The 15491-nt window shown below is 36.3% G+C and overlaps 1 protein-coding gene across 1 annotated transcript in view; it reads right to left on the bottom strand.

Annotated features, from left to right (window-relative positions):
* LOC114031216 (vomeronasal type-2 receptor 26-like) overlaps nt 1-15491 on the bottom strand; it is a 58723-nt gene that overhangs the window by 42496 nt on the left and 736 nt on the right. Inside the window, 3 exon segments of the mRNA XM_027846242.1 lie at nt 8512-9315; nt 12827-13022; nt 13024-13107. Coding sequence (XP_027702043.1) covers nt 8512-9315; nt 12827-13022; nt 13024-13107 — 1084 coding nt within the window.

Here is a 15491-nt window from a genome sequence, read left to right as displayed (position 1 = left end):
TTTATAGCAGCTCTTTTTGTGGTGGCAAAGAATTAGAAATTGAGGGGATGCCTATCAATTGCAGAATGGCTGAACACAACATGGTATGTAAACCTAATGGAATACTATTGGACTACAAGAAATGACAAACAGATTTCAGTAAAACTTGGAAAAACTTGAACTGATGCTGAGTGAAGTGAGCAGAAACAGGAGAACATTGTACAATATAACAGTAACATTGTGCGATGACCATTTTGATAGACTTGGTTCTTCTCAGCAATACAATGATCCAAGACAATTCCAAAAGATTCATGATGTAAAATGATATCCACATTCAGAGAAAGAACTGATGGATTCAATGAAGATCAAAGCACACTATTTTCACTTTTCTAGGGGCATGAGGAGTTGTGGGTTTTTTTCCCTTTGTTCTATTTCTTCTTTCACAACATATCTAACATGGAAATATGTTTAACGTGATTGCACATGTATAATCTATATCAGATTGCTTGCCATCTTGGGGAGGGGGGAGGAGAAGGAAGGAAGGAAAAATATTTGGAATGCAAAATATTAGGAAAAAATGAATGTTGAAATGTTTTTCTTTACATGAAATTGGGAAAAATACTATTAAATAAAGAAAAAAATGATTTCCAAGCATTCCTGATGAAAATACCCTAGCTGAATAGAAAATTTGATACTCAAATGCAAGACTAAAGAGAATCATAGAAAAGGTAAACATGAAAGAGAAATCATAAGGGACTTAGCAAGTGTAAGCTCTCTACATTCCTATAAGGAAAAATGATACATATAACTCCTAAGAATGTTATCATTATTAGGGTAATTAGAAGGAATCTACATAGACAGGGGGCATGGTTGTGAGGTTACCATTTTGAGATGATCTTAAAAATTAAAAGAAGGGTGAGAAAGTCAGATGTACTGGGAGAATGGGAAAAGAAGAGGAAATGTGGAAAATTATCTCACCTTAAAGAGATATGAAAGCAAAAGTTTTTATAATGGAGAGGAAAATGGAAAGGGAAGGATATGGGCAATGATTGAAACTCACTCTCATCTGAACTAGCTCATGGAGGAAGACTATACACACAAATTTGAGTAAAGAAAGTCATCTTTTGAATATGGAATTAGGAGGGGAAGGGGCAAAGAGAAAGGGAATGGTGGTAAGAGGGAGGGTGGATTAATGGGGGGAAGCAGTGATCAAAAGACAAAAAGCTTTTTGAGCAGGAGACAAGGTAAAAAAGAGACAGAAAAATAAAGGAGATTAGGAGGTAAGGAAATACTCAGCAATAATTGCTATTAATGTAAATAGTATGAACTCACCTATGGTAGTTGTCATCTTTCATACTCAAAAAGGACTAAAATGATATCTCTATGTCAAGGGTCAATGTAAAGTGTGTCTGACTGTTGATCATAAGTGTTGATCATAACAATATGAGCTTGGAAGACTCCATGACAGATCAGGCACAAATGGCCAGTATGAACATTTGGGATACAGATATTTCTAAATTTGTGCATCTCATGTTTCTTTTGAGCTATGACAATGTTGCTCTGCTCATCGAGCGCAGCATCTTCTTCAACGTGGGCAGGCATGCTGAACAATCAAGAGCCAGTGTCTCCTCTGTCTCAAAATTGATACCAAAGTTCTTCAGAGAAACCTTGAGAATATCCTAGCATTGACCCTCCTGCTTCCATGTGAGCAGTTGCCTTGAGTGACTCCTCACTAAAGTAGTCTTTTAGGCAAAGATACATGACCAACTCATTGGAATTGTACCCTCCACAGTAGAGTCTGAATGTCTGGCAGTTCAACTTGTGAAAGGACCTCAGTGTCTGGTACATTATGCTGAAAGATAATCTTCCTAAAACAATTCAAATAGAAGTTGTCAATAAGTTTACTTAGTTTGGCAGTATACTTTCTGGGGATGTCAATATAGATGATGAGGTTGATGTATGTATTTGAAGAACTATCTCAGAGTTTGGGAGACTCTGAAGGAAGTGTGGGAGAGAAGAGGCATTAGACTGAGTACTAAAATGAAGGACTACAGAGTGATTGTGCTGACCTCATTGTTGTACGTCTGTGAAACCTGGACAGTCTACCAACACCATGCCAAGAACCTGAATCACTTCCATTTGAATTGTCTTAAGAAGATTCTGAAGATCACCTGGCAAGATAAGATATTGGACACTGGTCCTTTCTCAAGTGGAACTGTCAAGAATTCAAACTCTATTGCAAAGAGTAAAACTCCAGTGGGCTGGCCACATTGTTTAAAAGCCAAACATATGTTTGACTAAAGGACTGTTTTAGGGAGAATTCACGAAAGTGCTCAGATGGAGGTCAGAAGAAGTGATACAAGGACACTCTTACAGTCTCTCTGAAGAACTTTGGAATGGATTGTGACATGGGAGACACAGGCACAGGACCATTCAGCATGGCCTGCCTGCATCAAAGAAGGCATTGTACTCTATGAGCAAAGCAGAATTGCAGTCACTCAGAAGAAATGAGAGATGTGCAAATTTAGAGACATCTTCACTCCAAATTTTCATATGAACTATATGAGCCCAACCTGCGGTAAAGCCTTCTGAGTTTATATTGGTCTGATCAGCCACAGTGGGATACACTGTACTTTAACCCTAGCATAGTGATGTCACTTTGGTCCCCTTCAAGAATGAAGGACAATAACCAACAAAAGAAGACACACACTTGAAACAGACTTAAAATAAGGGCTTGAGCAAAATCTACTATGCTTCAACTGAAGTAAAAAAGGCAGAAATCACAACCAAAGAAAAATGGACCTAATTAAAAGAGAAATTCAGGGAAACTATATTTTGCTAAAAGACACTATGGACAATGAAGTAATTTCAATACTAAACACATATGTACCAAATGTCATAGTATCTAAATTATTAATGGAAATGTTAATTGAGTTACAGGAGGAAAACAGACAATAAAACTATCCTAGCAGGAGAATTCAATTTACTCCGTTCTGACCTAGATAAATCTAACAATAAAATAATTTTGTTAAATATCATGGAGTAGGTCAGAAAATTCCACACTTTTCATATTTCCTCAACAAACAAGAAAAAAAAGCTCCTCAGGTGAATGTAGAGCAGCAAAAATAAACAAGAGTTGGGGTACAGCAGGGATCCTTATGGGACAACTGGAGAAGACCCAGGGATGGAGGTTTGGCCTGGGTGAAGTGCAAATGTCTCCAGGCTATCTCCCCTGAAACAACAAACAACAAGCCCAGGGTGTAGGTGGGTTGGTAGGTAACCTCAGCCTCAGCCACAGGAATTCTCACCTCACAAACAGTGTGGGGGTCAGACATCTAGCAGGGGAAGACTGAAGAACCCTCTGCTGTCAAGGTAGATAAAGAAATCAGAACAATTTATAGTCATAAAAATGCTCTAAATCATTATTGATTAGAGAAATGCAAATTAAAACAACTTTGAGATATCATTTTATACCTTTATAATTTGCTAAAATGATAGAAGGGGAAAGTTACAAATGTTGGAGGAGATGCAGAAAAATTGGGAGTTTTATTCATTGTTGGTGGATCTGTGAGCTGATTCAACCATTTTGGGGAGCTATCTGGAATAATGCCCAAAGAGTTCTTAAATTGCCACATTTTCACCCAGCAATACCACTATGTGACCTGTTTCTTAAGATGATTAGGAAAAAGAAAAAGAACTTGTATCTTCTAAAATTTTTATAGCAGCACTGTTTGTGGTGGCAAGGAACTGAAAATTGCAGGGATGCCTGTCAATTGGGGAATGGCTAAACAAATTGTGATATATGTTCATGATGAAATATTACTCCGCTATAAAAAATGATGAGCTCAATGATTTTAGAAAAGCATGGAGATACCTCCATGAAATAACGAAGAGTAAAATGAGCAGAACCAAGAGAACATTGTAAAGAGTGGCAGCAGTATTGTTTTAAGAATAACTTTGAGCAACCAAGTCATTCCATTATAAATACCCAAATTAACCATAGATCCTATGAAGGAAGATGCTGTTTGTAAACAGAGAAATAACTGACATATACATACATACATACATACATACATATATATATATACACATATACACACATATACATATGCAGACACATACACATACACACATATTTGTATGTAATGGTAGCTATTTCAAAGTTTGGAGGGGGGAAGAAAGTCATATGATAACTTTGTCGTATATTTGAAAGGAATAGCAGGTTGTACGTAATGAACCTGCAATTTCAGGTGCAATCCTCTATTTTTCTATCTCACTTTGCTATGTAAATGCTTGTTTTATTTCTTACATTCAGAATAAAACAAACAAATTAATTTAAAGATAAAATAAATTTTAAGAGGTAAATGAGATTAATAGAATTTTAGAGAAGTTAGATTTGATAGATCTCTGGAGAATATTAAATTGGAATAGAAAGGAATATAACTTGTTCTCAGCTCTGCATGACACTTTCAAAAAAATTGACCATGTATTAGGGCATAAACACCTCACAAACAAAGGAAAAGTGGAAATAATGAACATAAATTTTTTTAGTCATATTGCAATAAAATTGCATTCATCAAGGACCTTGGAAGGATAGAATAATATTAATTGTAAAGTACATAGTCTACTCTTAATGAATGAGTGGGTTAAGGAACAGATAATAGAAACACTTCAAAGTTTCATTAAAGATAATGAGAATGATGAGACAACAGCCCCAAATTTGTGAGTTTCAGCCAAAACAGAACTTAATGGAAAATTTATATCTATAAATGCTTACATCAATAAGAGAAATAAGCAGATCAATGAATTGAGCATGCAACTAAAAAAAAACTAAACAAAAACAAAAAATGAAAAATCCCCCCAAATAAATACCATATTAGAAATCCTGAAAATCAAAGGAGAGAATAGTAAAATTGAAGGTTTAAAAATTAGACTAATAAATAAAAATATGAACTAGTTTTATGGAAAGAACAATAAAACATAAACCTTTAACTAACTATTATTTATTTATTTTTAATATTTTTGTCTTTTTAAATTTTGAATTCCATCTTCTTTCCCTCCCTATCGCTACTCTCCCCAACCACTGAAAAGAGAAGCAAAATGAAATCAATCACACATGTGAAACCATGCAAAACATATTTCCACTTTAGCAATATATATAAATACATATATATATGAAGAGAGAGAGAGAGAGAAATTATACTTCAATTTGCAATCTGATTTTACCAGTTCTCATTCAAGAGGTGGATAATATGTTTTTTAACATGAGTCCTTTGGAATTTTCTCAGATCATTATATTTATCAGAGTAATTAAGCCTTTCACAGTTGATCATCAATACAATATTGCTTTTATTGTGCACGATGTTCTTCTAGCTCTTCTCACTTCACTTTCCATCAGTTCTATCAGGTCTTGGTGTGTTATTTTTTTCTTTTGGGAAACCATCCCCTCCCATTTTTTATAACACAAAAGTACTCCATCATAAATCATACAAAACAACTTGTGCATCTATTTCCCAGTTGATGGGCATCCCTTCAATTTCCAGTTCTTTACCCCCAAAAAGATCTGCTAAAATTATTTTACTTATAAGGCCTTTTTATTTTACTTTGATCTATCTGGTGTACAGACCTAGTAGTTGTATTGCTGAGTCAAAGGTATGCACAGTTTTATAGCCCTTTGGACATACTTCCAAATGGTTCTCCAGAATGGTAGGACAAGTTCACAACTCCAACACTTTATTAGTGTACCTATTTTCCTTCATCCCCATCGGCTTTTTTCATTTCTGATAGGTATGAGGTAGTTCTGCATTTTTAATTTGCATTTTTCTAATCAAAAGTGCTTTAGATCATTTTTTCATATGACTATATCAGATAGCTTTGATTTCTTCTGAAAACTGCCTGTTCATATCCTTAGACCATTTTTCTGTTAGGGAATGGCTCTACACATTTGACTCAATTCTCTGCATATTTGAGAAATTAAACCTTTGTCAGAGAAATTTGCTATAAAACTTCTTGATGTCACCTCACAGTCTATGGTACCTTTGAGCCAAATGAAGTTTCCCTGATGATCTCTTTTAATTAGATCTCTTTTTGCTGTTGCTTTGTTGGAGATCATGATTGCAAACACAGCCCTTTTTTTAACTTCACCTCAACCTTAATAAATTTGATACAGCCCTTTATTTTAACTCCATTTTTTTAATCTTAATTGGGTCTCTTCTAAATAATATATTGCTGAATTATGGTTTCTCATCCATTCTGCTATCTACTCCCAATTTATGGTGAGCTCATCCCATTCAAATTCATGGTTATAATGATTAACTATATTTCCTTCCATTCTATTTTGTTCTATTTATCCTTCTCTCTTTTTACTCAGTCTCCCCTCAGAATTCTGTTTTGCTTCTGACCACTGCCTCTCTTAAACCACCCTCTTTTTTATCTTCCCTATTCCCATTTCTATTATCCCCTTGACCTCCTGTTTTCCTATTGGACAAAATAGATTTCCTTACCCAATTGTGTGTGTGTGTATGTGTGTGTGTGTGTGTGTACAAATACATACATATATACATACACACAAATATGAAAGACATGAAAATAGATTGAGGATAGAAAACCTGAGAATTATTGGAGCTCCTGAAATCCACAACCAAAGAAAAAATAGCTTACATATTATATTTTAAAGAAATTCTGAAGGAAAACTGCTCAGCTATCTTAGATTGAGAGGGTAAAATAGTTATTGAAAGAATCCACCAAACATCTGCTGAAAGAGATTCCAAAATGAAAACTATCAAGAACATTACAGACAAATTCTAGAAATCCCAGGACAAGGAAATTTTTTTTCAAATAGCCAAAAAGAGATAGTTCAAATTTCATGGATCACAAAAGTTAAGATCACAAAAGATTTAGCAACTTTCATTTTAAGGGATCTTGAAATGTGATATTCTAGCAAAGGAGCTAGGATTACAACCAAGAAAAACCTACCCAGCAAAATTGAGCATAATCTTTCAGAGGAAAAACAGACATCTAATAGAATAGAGTATTTTCAAGCTTTCTGGATGAATAGGTTAGAGATGATAGAAAATTTGACATTCAAAAACAGGACTCAAGAGAAGTATAAAAAGGTAAACTTGAATGAAGAATCATAAGAGATTCAAAAAGATTAAGCTGCTTATATTCCTATATGGGAAGATGATAAATGTAACTCTGAAAAAGTTATCATCATAAGGACAGTTAGAAGGAGTCTACATACACAGAGAGCATGAGTGTGAGCATATTATGTTGGAATGATCTCAAAAAATGAAGACATGAAAAAACGAGATGCATTCAGACAAGAGAAAAAGGAGGGATAACATGGGGAAAGTTTTATCACATAAAAGAAGTGTGCAAGGAAGAGCTTTTACAGTAAAGTGGGAAATTATTAGAGGAGGGAAATGCTTGAACCTCATTCTCATCAGAATTGGTTCACAGAGGGAAGAATACATACATACATACATACATACATACATACATACATACAAACACATTCAGTTGAGCATAAAAATCTATAATACCCAACAGGAGGGAAAGGGGATAAGAGAAAGGGGCAATGGGCAATCATGAAAAAGGGTGGATTAAGGATGACAGTCATCAGAAGCAAAACAGATTTTTGAGGAGAGACAGGAAAAAAGAAACAAAGAAGAATAAACAGAAAATAGGATGGAGGGAGATACAGTTAGGAATCATAACTGTGAATGTGAATGGGATGAATTCATCCATAAAACAGAAGCAAATATCAGAGTGGATGAAAAAACAATCTGATAATAGGTTGTTTTCAAGAGACACTTGAAACAGAAAGACACCCAGAGAGCTAAAATAAAGGACTGGAATGAAATAGATTATGCTTCAGCTGAAGTAAAAAAAAAAAAGGCAGAGGCAATCATGATCTTATACAAAACAAAAGCAAAAACAGACCTACAGAACTACAAAACAGAAACTACATTTTGCTAAAAAGGTAACAGATAATTAAGCAATATAAAAATTTTACAGCATTTCTCTGATAAAGGATTCATTTCTCAAATATATATGGAACTGAGTCAAATTTATAAAAATAAGAGCCATTCCCCAATTGATAAATAGTCAAAGGATATGAACAGGCAATTTTCAGAAGAAATCAAATTTATCTATGATCTAATGAAAAAATTTTCTAAATTACTATTGATGAGAGAGATGCAAATTAAGACAACTTTGAGGTAACTACATCACACTTCTCAGATTGACTAACATGACAGAAAAGGAAAATGACAAATGCTGGAGAGGATGTGGAAAAATAGGCAATCTAATGCATTGTTGATGGAGTTATGAACTGGCTCAACCATCCTGGGGAACAATTTGAAGCTATGTAAAAGGGTAATAAAACCATACGTACCCATTCACCCAGCAATATCATTAATACATGATTCCCAACTCAAATATTCTTCGTGAGGAGTCCAGCCCATGTACTCCCTCATCAGGCTGTTATTGTCTGGCAATGGGAAACATACAATTTTAAGGGAATATTACTTGCCATGAATGAGGAATCCAGTTTTCTCCTTCTAACATGGATCCTTCTTCTAATTTCATCAGGAACATTTCATGGAGGGCCCAAGCCACAGCATAAACACCATTGTAGACAGTGTAACTCAAGTCAGACATGGTCATGTGGAAGTAAAGCAAAGGCAAAGTCTCTAAGGAGGCATTTAGTGAACATTCTTCTTGCTTCCATTTTTCAGGGTCATCTGTACATCTGAATGTGGAGTACCAGAATTCTTTCAGTACAATGTCCTCTGAGTACTTAGCAGGGTTCACTGTCCTGAGAAAAGGCTTAAAACCAGGAACTTCACTTGTTAGGTGTGAAAATGTAAGTGACCCATGGAAATTATAACCATGAATATATTGGGGTCTCATGGTAATGTCCAAGTGAGAGCTGGGGACCCACACCTTCCATGACTAGTTATAAGGAAATTGTGAATATCTCAAGATCATTAATGAATCTGTATCACCATGAATGAAAATCACTTTGGATGCTGATATCACGATTCTGGGCATGAATGTTACCTCTGATTCTGCGTGTCTTCTCTCACTGACTGGAATCTTCTCTGTTAAGGGCACGCAGATACCATTATTTGCCATCTCCAATGTCAGTTCCTGAAGGAATTTCTCTCCTCTCAGATCATCTACAGTCACCAGAGCTACCCATGTCCATTCAAAGTGAATCATTAATCTGACCATACCTTTATGTAGGGAAGAGGGCCTGAGGGCCATCTGGTAAAGAGAAGGAAACTGAGCCCTGTTACACAGGATGGGATCAAATGGCCCAAAGGTGATCTGGATGTGAAAGAAACATGGGGAAATCTAAGCTCCAAAAATATGGTCTTGATGAATATATAAATGTAGGGTTGAAACCAATCAACTCAACTTTAGTTTTGATAATTTAATTAGGTGAGACTGTCTCAATTAATTAAAGACCTTGGACTAAGTATGAGGTATCTTTGAAGTCACTGAATGAAATAAAATGAAGTTGAACAGGAAACAGATTTCAATAGCCTGGAAAATGTGTTCATATCTCTAGAAATCATCTGTAAGTTGTTGAGGCAGTTGAAAGGGGAAAGCAACTCCAGAAACTGGAGCAGATGACTTTTCAGCACACCTCTGAGATTCAAAGCCAGGGATGAGCCATGGAAAAGAAGAGGAAAATCAAGGAGAGTCATGGGCTCTATAAGCATCTCAGACCAGAAGACTCAGGCTGTGGGAAACCCCAAGAAAATGTTGTCTCTTTTTTCTACTTCTCCTCCAGATGCCTGAATATGTAGACACCCTATAATATAACCTGTTGTTTCATTACCCAAACATTTCCAGTAAGCTCAATTTTTCCTCAACCACAAAGAGGCCAGGAGTTAACTAGAGACAAATGTAAGTGTAATTGTAATGTTAGACAATTTACTTTTAGACATTAGAATTTTTTCTAACTGGGGACCCCTCATAATTGTAATTGAATTCATTACAGTTTTCTTAAATAAACTCCCTAAAACTCAAGAAGAAGGAACCACGTGGACACTTAAATGAGCTAATTATTTTAATGGTATAAAAAGTATGTAAAAGTATCCATTCCTATATGTCATCCTTTGTTAGGGGAAAGGGTATGGATTTCATGATACACTCTGTTATCAAAAAAAGCATTTTTATTTTCCATCAGACCTTCATATTTACTCAATCTCTGAGCTATCTGAAAGACAACTTTGGGTGAAGAAAGAAATTTCTAATTCTTCTATTTTATCTGCTTAATAACGTGTGCCTTCCCTCTTCTGCCCACATGACACTAGAATATATTCCTTCTCCTTGTTTTTGTTCTTCTACTATGGTAGATTATCAGGCTAAAATTGATACATCTTCCTTGTATTGGGAATGACATTTGTGTGAAAAATAAAACAAAACTGAAGATCATGTGTATGCATGTTCTGTGTATTTTAATGAGACCGAGAGTGTAATTAGCATGCAAGTGAATTAGCAATGTTTAAGTATTGTACTCAGAGCTAGCCAATATGGTGGTTTTCTCCTTGAAAATGGAATGTGTATTTTTGCTTACTAAGACATTTAGAAAAAATCTATATGTAAAGATCTAACATGCACGCAAATGGCATCACTCTGAATCTTAAAATTTTAGCTTACACATCCTTGTTTAGAGTTAGTATGCCTAAATATAAAATATTAAGCCAGCTTGTTAACAAATCCATGACTAACTGGGCAAGGATTAAATTACACACGCAGGTCAAAAGTTCATTACCACAGAATTGATTCACAGGGTGTTTCACATTTAATGAACTTGGGAAATGAAATTTTTGCATCAAGGAAAAAGAAATCAAGTTGACTATACATAGATCGTCTGTGTGTGTGTGCGTGCGTGCGTGCAATTTCTCCCAGAATTTTCCAAACTGGGGGCTTGGTGAAATTGTCACTTAACTCATCATAATTTATCTAAATAAATTCTCTAATACTGAATAAGAAGGAATCACATGGATATTAGGTCTATTTTATTGGCTTGTAGGCTTAAAAATGTCAATTATTGCAAAAAGATCTTATAAATGAATTGTAGGAAATTACAGACTCTCATCATAATCCAATGTTACTGAGCGGATATCACCTCAGTAATGATACTAGGAAAGTACTGTCACTAGAAAGTTATATTAGAACAGTAATCACTGGTAATTTATACTAAGAAGAAGCCCATTAAGGAGATTGAGCCAATAGAATTAGAAAAATAATTCCAAACCCTCAGGATGACTCTTATCCCTCGAAGGGGGAGATGGAATTTCCCTCAAGGGATGTGACTTGCTAATATGAATGAGAGCTGATATAGCAGCTTCCAGAGTCTATATGGGCTTTATTTATAACCATATGTATATGTGCACACACATACACACACACACACGTTGCTAAAATCTTTGAGTAAATATCTTTTTTTGTTTACTTACTTTTCATAAATTTTGCAAGATACATTCCCAAAGTAGAAACAATCTAAATGTCCAATAATAGGGAAATAAATAAAATGTGGCAAATTAATCAGGATTAAAAAGTATAAGGAATACAAGGAAGCCTGTAAAGATCTTGATGAAATAATTTGAATTGAAAAAAAAATTATAACCACAATAATGGAATATGTATTAGCTACCATAATATAAGAATGAAAAGGTAAGTACTAGGTCAAATGGCACATTTATTGCTGTTACACTTATTGCGTACTGTGATAATTGCTATCCAAAAATGTTCTATAAGTCTGCAATTTCATCAGGAATGAATTAATTTACTTCATTCTCCACAAACATGTAAGCAATTTAGTTTCACAGTTTTTCCTTACATTTTCCAGTTTAATGGGTGTGAAGTGGGCACATCGAAGATTTTTTTTAATGTTTTATTATTGAGGATGAGTACTTTTCAAGGGGCTATTCACAATTTATGTTACTTCTTTTGAAAATGTTTTACAACTATGACCTTTTGTTCATTGTTGGCCGGGAATTTTTGTAACTATTTATTGGTGTATAGGGAGGAATTAGGAACAAAGTTTTATTAAAAGGTATTGAAAATTGTTTTTATATGTAATAGGGAAAAAATAAAATATTATTTTAAAAAAAGTATAACAGATGGGAGGAAGATTTGATTATACCCTTCTATAGCTCAGGTGATACAGTCACAGGATGAAACCACAAATGATAAGGTTTTAATTGTTAACAAGGTGTTACCACGCTGTTAGTCTTTTATGAAGTATGAAAAACTCTCTTCTTACCGAGTCAGGAAGAAGTAACTTCATTTGATGAGGAAAAAAATAAAGTTAGGTGTATTTTTTAAAATAAAAATTAAATCAGGAAGCAACTCAAACTAGTTTTAGTCCCTACTCTTCTATCAATTACATTTGAGACTTTGGGCAAGTTGTTTCATCCCACGATCCTCGGGGACTTTCTCTGGATAATGGAGAAGTAGGCCTGCACAATCTCTACGATCCTTTTATGTGATAAAACTTAGGGGACGGTGATTTTGTCCTTGCTATACAATAAAGGGGGGCAGTGCCCAAGGGTAGGCCCACTCTCTCCCATGTGTAGGTTTTCAAAATTATACTGTTGATGTCGTTGGTGTAGGAATTTCCAGGCAAGACGTAATTTCTACTAATACACGTTAACACCTTCTCTGAAATTCAGTCTCTGAGAGTTGTTTAGAGTACTGAGAGGTCAAGGGTCACACACCACTAAGTGGCAGGAGTAGCTTTTTTTAACCTGGGCCTCCTGAGCCCGCTGCCTCTCAACGGTTTGATGAAGCCTTAGAAGGTGTCAGGGCCAATATTACTCACCTGAGGATATTTGTAGAGGTCAAGCAGGGTCCCCATCTGGACAGACAGAGCTGGGGTGGCTCCTCCAGTAACAGCCACAGACGTGTCCTGCTCCCAGCAGCTGTAGTTAGGGATGAGCTGGCCCTGCCCAGACGGCCAGTGCAGGGAGCTCTCCAAGGTCCTCTCATCACTGTGGGAGGTGTTGTAGAGGTGGAACGTTGGGCAACAGGTTAGGGTCCCTGTTGATCTCCTCTACAGCAAACATTAGGGCCAGGGCTTGTTGGTAATTTTTGTATAGCCACCTAAAGAGGAGAGAGTCAGAACCCATTAACAAAGCCTGTAAAAAGAATTCATTTAGGGAAGGAGCCTGTTCCAACCACGTATGGGTCAAACCTAAGAACTGTAGCTCATTTTGAGCATATTAATAATGGCCTCCCTTGTTTTTATACTGCTTCTCTCTTGTTATTCCTCAAATGTTGAGGATTATTTGCTTTGAGTTCCTAGCACGGTTCTACCTGCCAGAATAATTCACTTACTGAATCGCTCACTCATTAATTCACTCATTCAACAAATATATAATAAACACCTACCATTTCAGAATTGCAGAGTTTGAGATTTTCAGAACACCTCAGAAATCATCTAATCTAATATATTCTCACAAGGAAATTCCACCATAACATTTCCTATAAGGAATATAATAGCTTCCCCTAAGAGATAAATGAAGAAATCCTGTGAAGTCTAAAAAAAATCAACACAATCCTCAGTCATTCTGTAACAGTAACACCAGAAATGACTGCCAAAAGCCATGTTCCCTTCTACAGTCTGGGTTTGAATCTCATCTCACTCACAATTTTCCCTTGTCCTCGCTAAGCTTCAGCCAGCATTAGTCCTAAACCTTCACCCACGTTCCAGGTATGAGCTCCCATGATCCCTGTTCCCAAAGACTGATTCTGCTAATTCCAGATAAAAATCCTATATAACTCCACCCCTTCTTACCCTCCTGAGACAACTAGCTCTATTCTGGACCCAGAAGACTGAAGCGTGTCCCTCCTCCTTTCTCACCTGGTACTACTTTGTGAGCATCTCCCTGATCCCCTCAAAAATCCCCTCCCTTGCAATACTTTCTCTATTTCTGTTTCCTCTGGGTTCTGTCCAATGCTGTTGGCCCTTCTAGCAATGCCAATCCTTGTAGATTTCTCTTCTCGGAAGCACGTGTGACTAACAATTCGGTATCTGCTCCTCTTTCCCAAGTTTTCTGACTTAGACAAAATAGAGAATGAGGGGTGAATTGGGAAGCTGGTGCTTTAGTACCACTGGCCCCCTTCTTTTCTCTGATGCCATGGCTATGTCTTATCTAGGCCTTATCTAGAATCGCATGGCTTTCCCCCCGTAATATAAGAGAGAGATAAGGGAGATTGCAGGCTCCTTCCTCTGTGTTAGAATAATACCTGACAAAGGCATGTTCCCATAACTTATCCAAACATCTCCTGTCCCGAGAATGCCTAGGATACAGTCAAGAGAAGCATGATAGGCCCACAACTTGTAATAAAATGCACTGGGTAATATATGGCCTGTGACTGGTACAGAAAGAGTTAGTAATGCTGAGCAGGGGGAGGCACCTTCCTAATAGAGGAAGTCTACATGAAGTACAGCCCTGGAAGGGTAAGGATGTTCATGGTGAAAATAAGGATCTTCAGGAGAGAGACATCAGTGTACAAGGGCACAGAAACATGTTTGAGGCTTAGGAAGCTTTCCAAATTTGTACCCACAAAATCTGCTAGCAAGTGCTATGTAAGTGAATTAGGGTCAAGATCTGGAGGCTTCACCCTGCCCAATCATCTTCTCTCCTCACCTTTTCCCTTTTATGGTAGGGACCCAGAAAAGCCAAAAACCAAAAAAAGTAAATTGCTATCAAGAATTTAATTAACCAGCCCCAAACTCATAGCCAATCTCGTATTCTTGTCAATATGCTCCAAAATGTTTAAAATCTAGAGATATTTCTCCAGCAACTCTCATCTTTAAGGTGATTCAGAGCTGTGTTCCAGAAGGTGCCAGGTAAACACAAGGGATTCTTCAGGTCATCTTGTTCACTCTATCATTAACGTCCAAACTGACTTACCCTCTATTAACTGCCTGTTTTCTAAAATTTGAAACCTTTTGTCCATTCTTTCTTCATTCACGTTTGCTACAATTAGAATAAAGGAGAAAAGAACCCAATTCTCCCATCCACATGAACAAACACCATTCTCAAGGAAAAGTCTGGCAAAGGCTACATAGAGACAAAAAAGAAAATTTGGTCCACAATGGCCTTTTTGCCCAATGCTACACATAAGGTGAGAGCATGTTTATCTGCCTCTTTTCAACTATCATCCACTTGGCCTAGGTGGTGAACAAATACATAATAGAAAAAAATTGGAAATATCTTAAAATACTCAAAAAATATAAGCAAACATTAAAATATTTCCTTATTTTAGACCAATGAAGATAAAAATACGGAAGACAGAAAAGAAAGGTACAAAGGGAATGTAAAATGTAGAAAGAACTCAAAAGCAATAGAGATGCACAGACACAGAGACAAACAGAGGAGGGCACAATTGTCATCTTCCATGCCCCATTCTTCATCTGCCAAAATCAGACCAGCAAGTCCCTTGTCAGGCCCATGGCTTGCAGGGGCCTCACAATGAAA

This window comes from Vombatus ursinus, unplaced genomic scaffold, assembly GCF_900497805.2.
Source record: "Vombatus ursinus unplaced genomic scaffold, bare-nosed wombat genome assembly UNPS02015098.1, whole genome shotgun sequence".
NCBI lineage: Eukaryota > Metazoa > Chordata > Mammalia > Diprotodontia > Vombatidae > Vombatus > Vombatus ursinus.
This window is presented reverse-complemented; position numbering and strand designations above follow the sequence as displayed.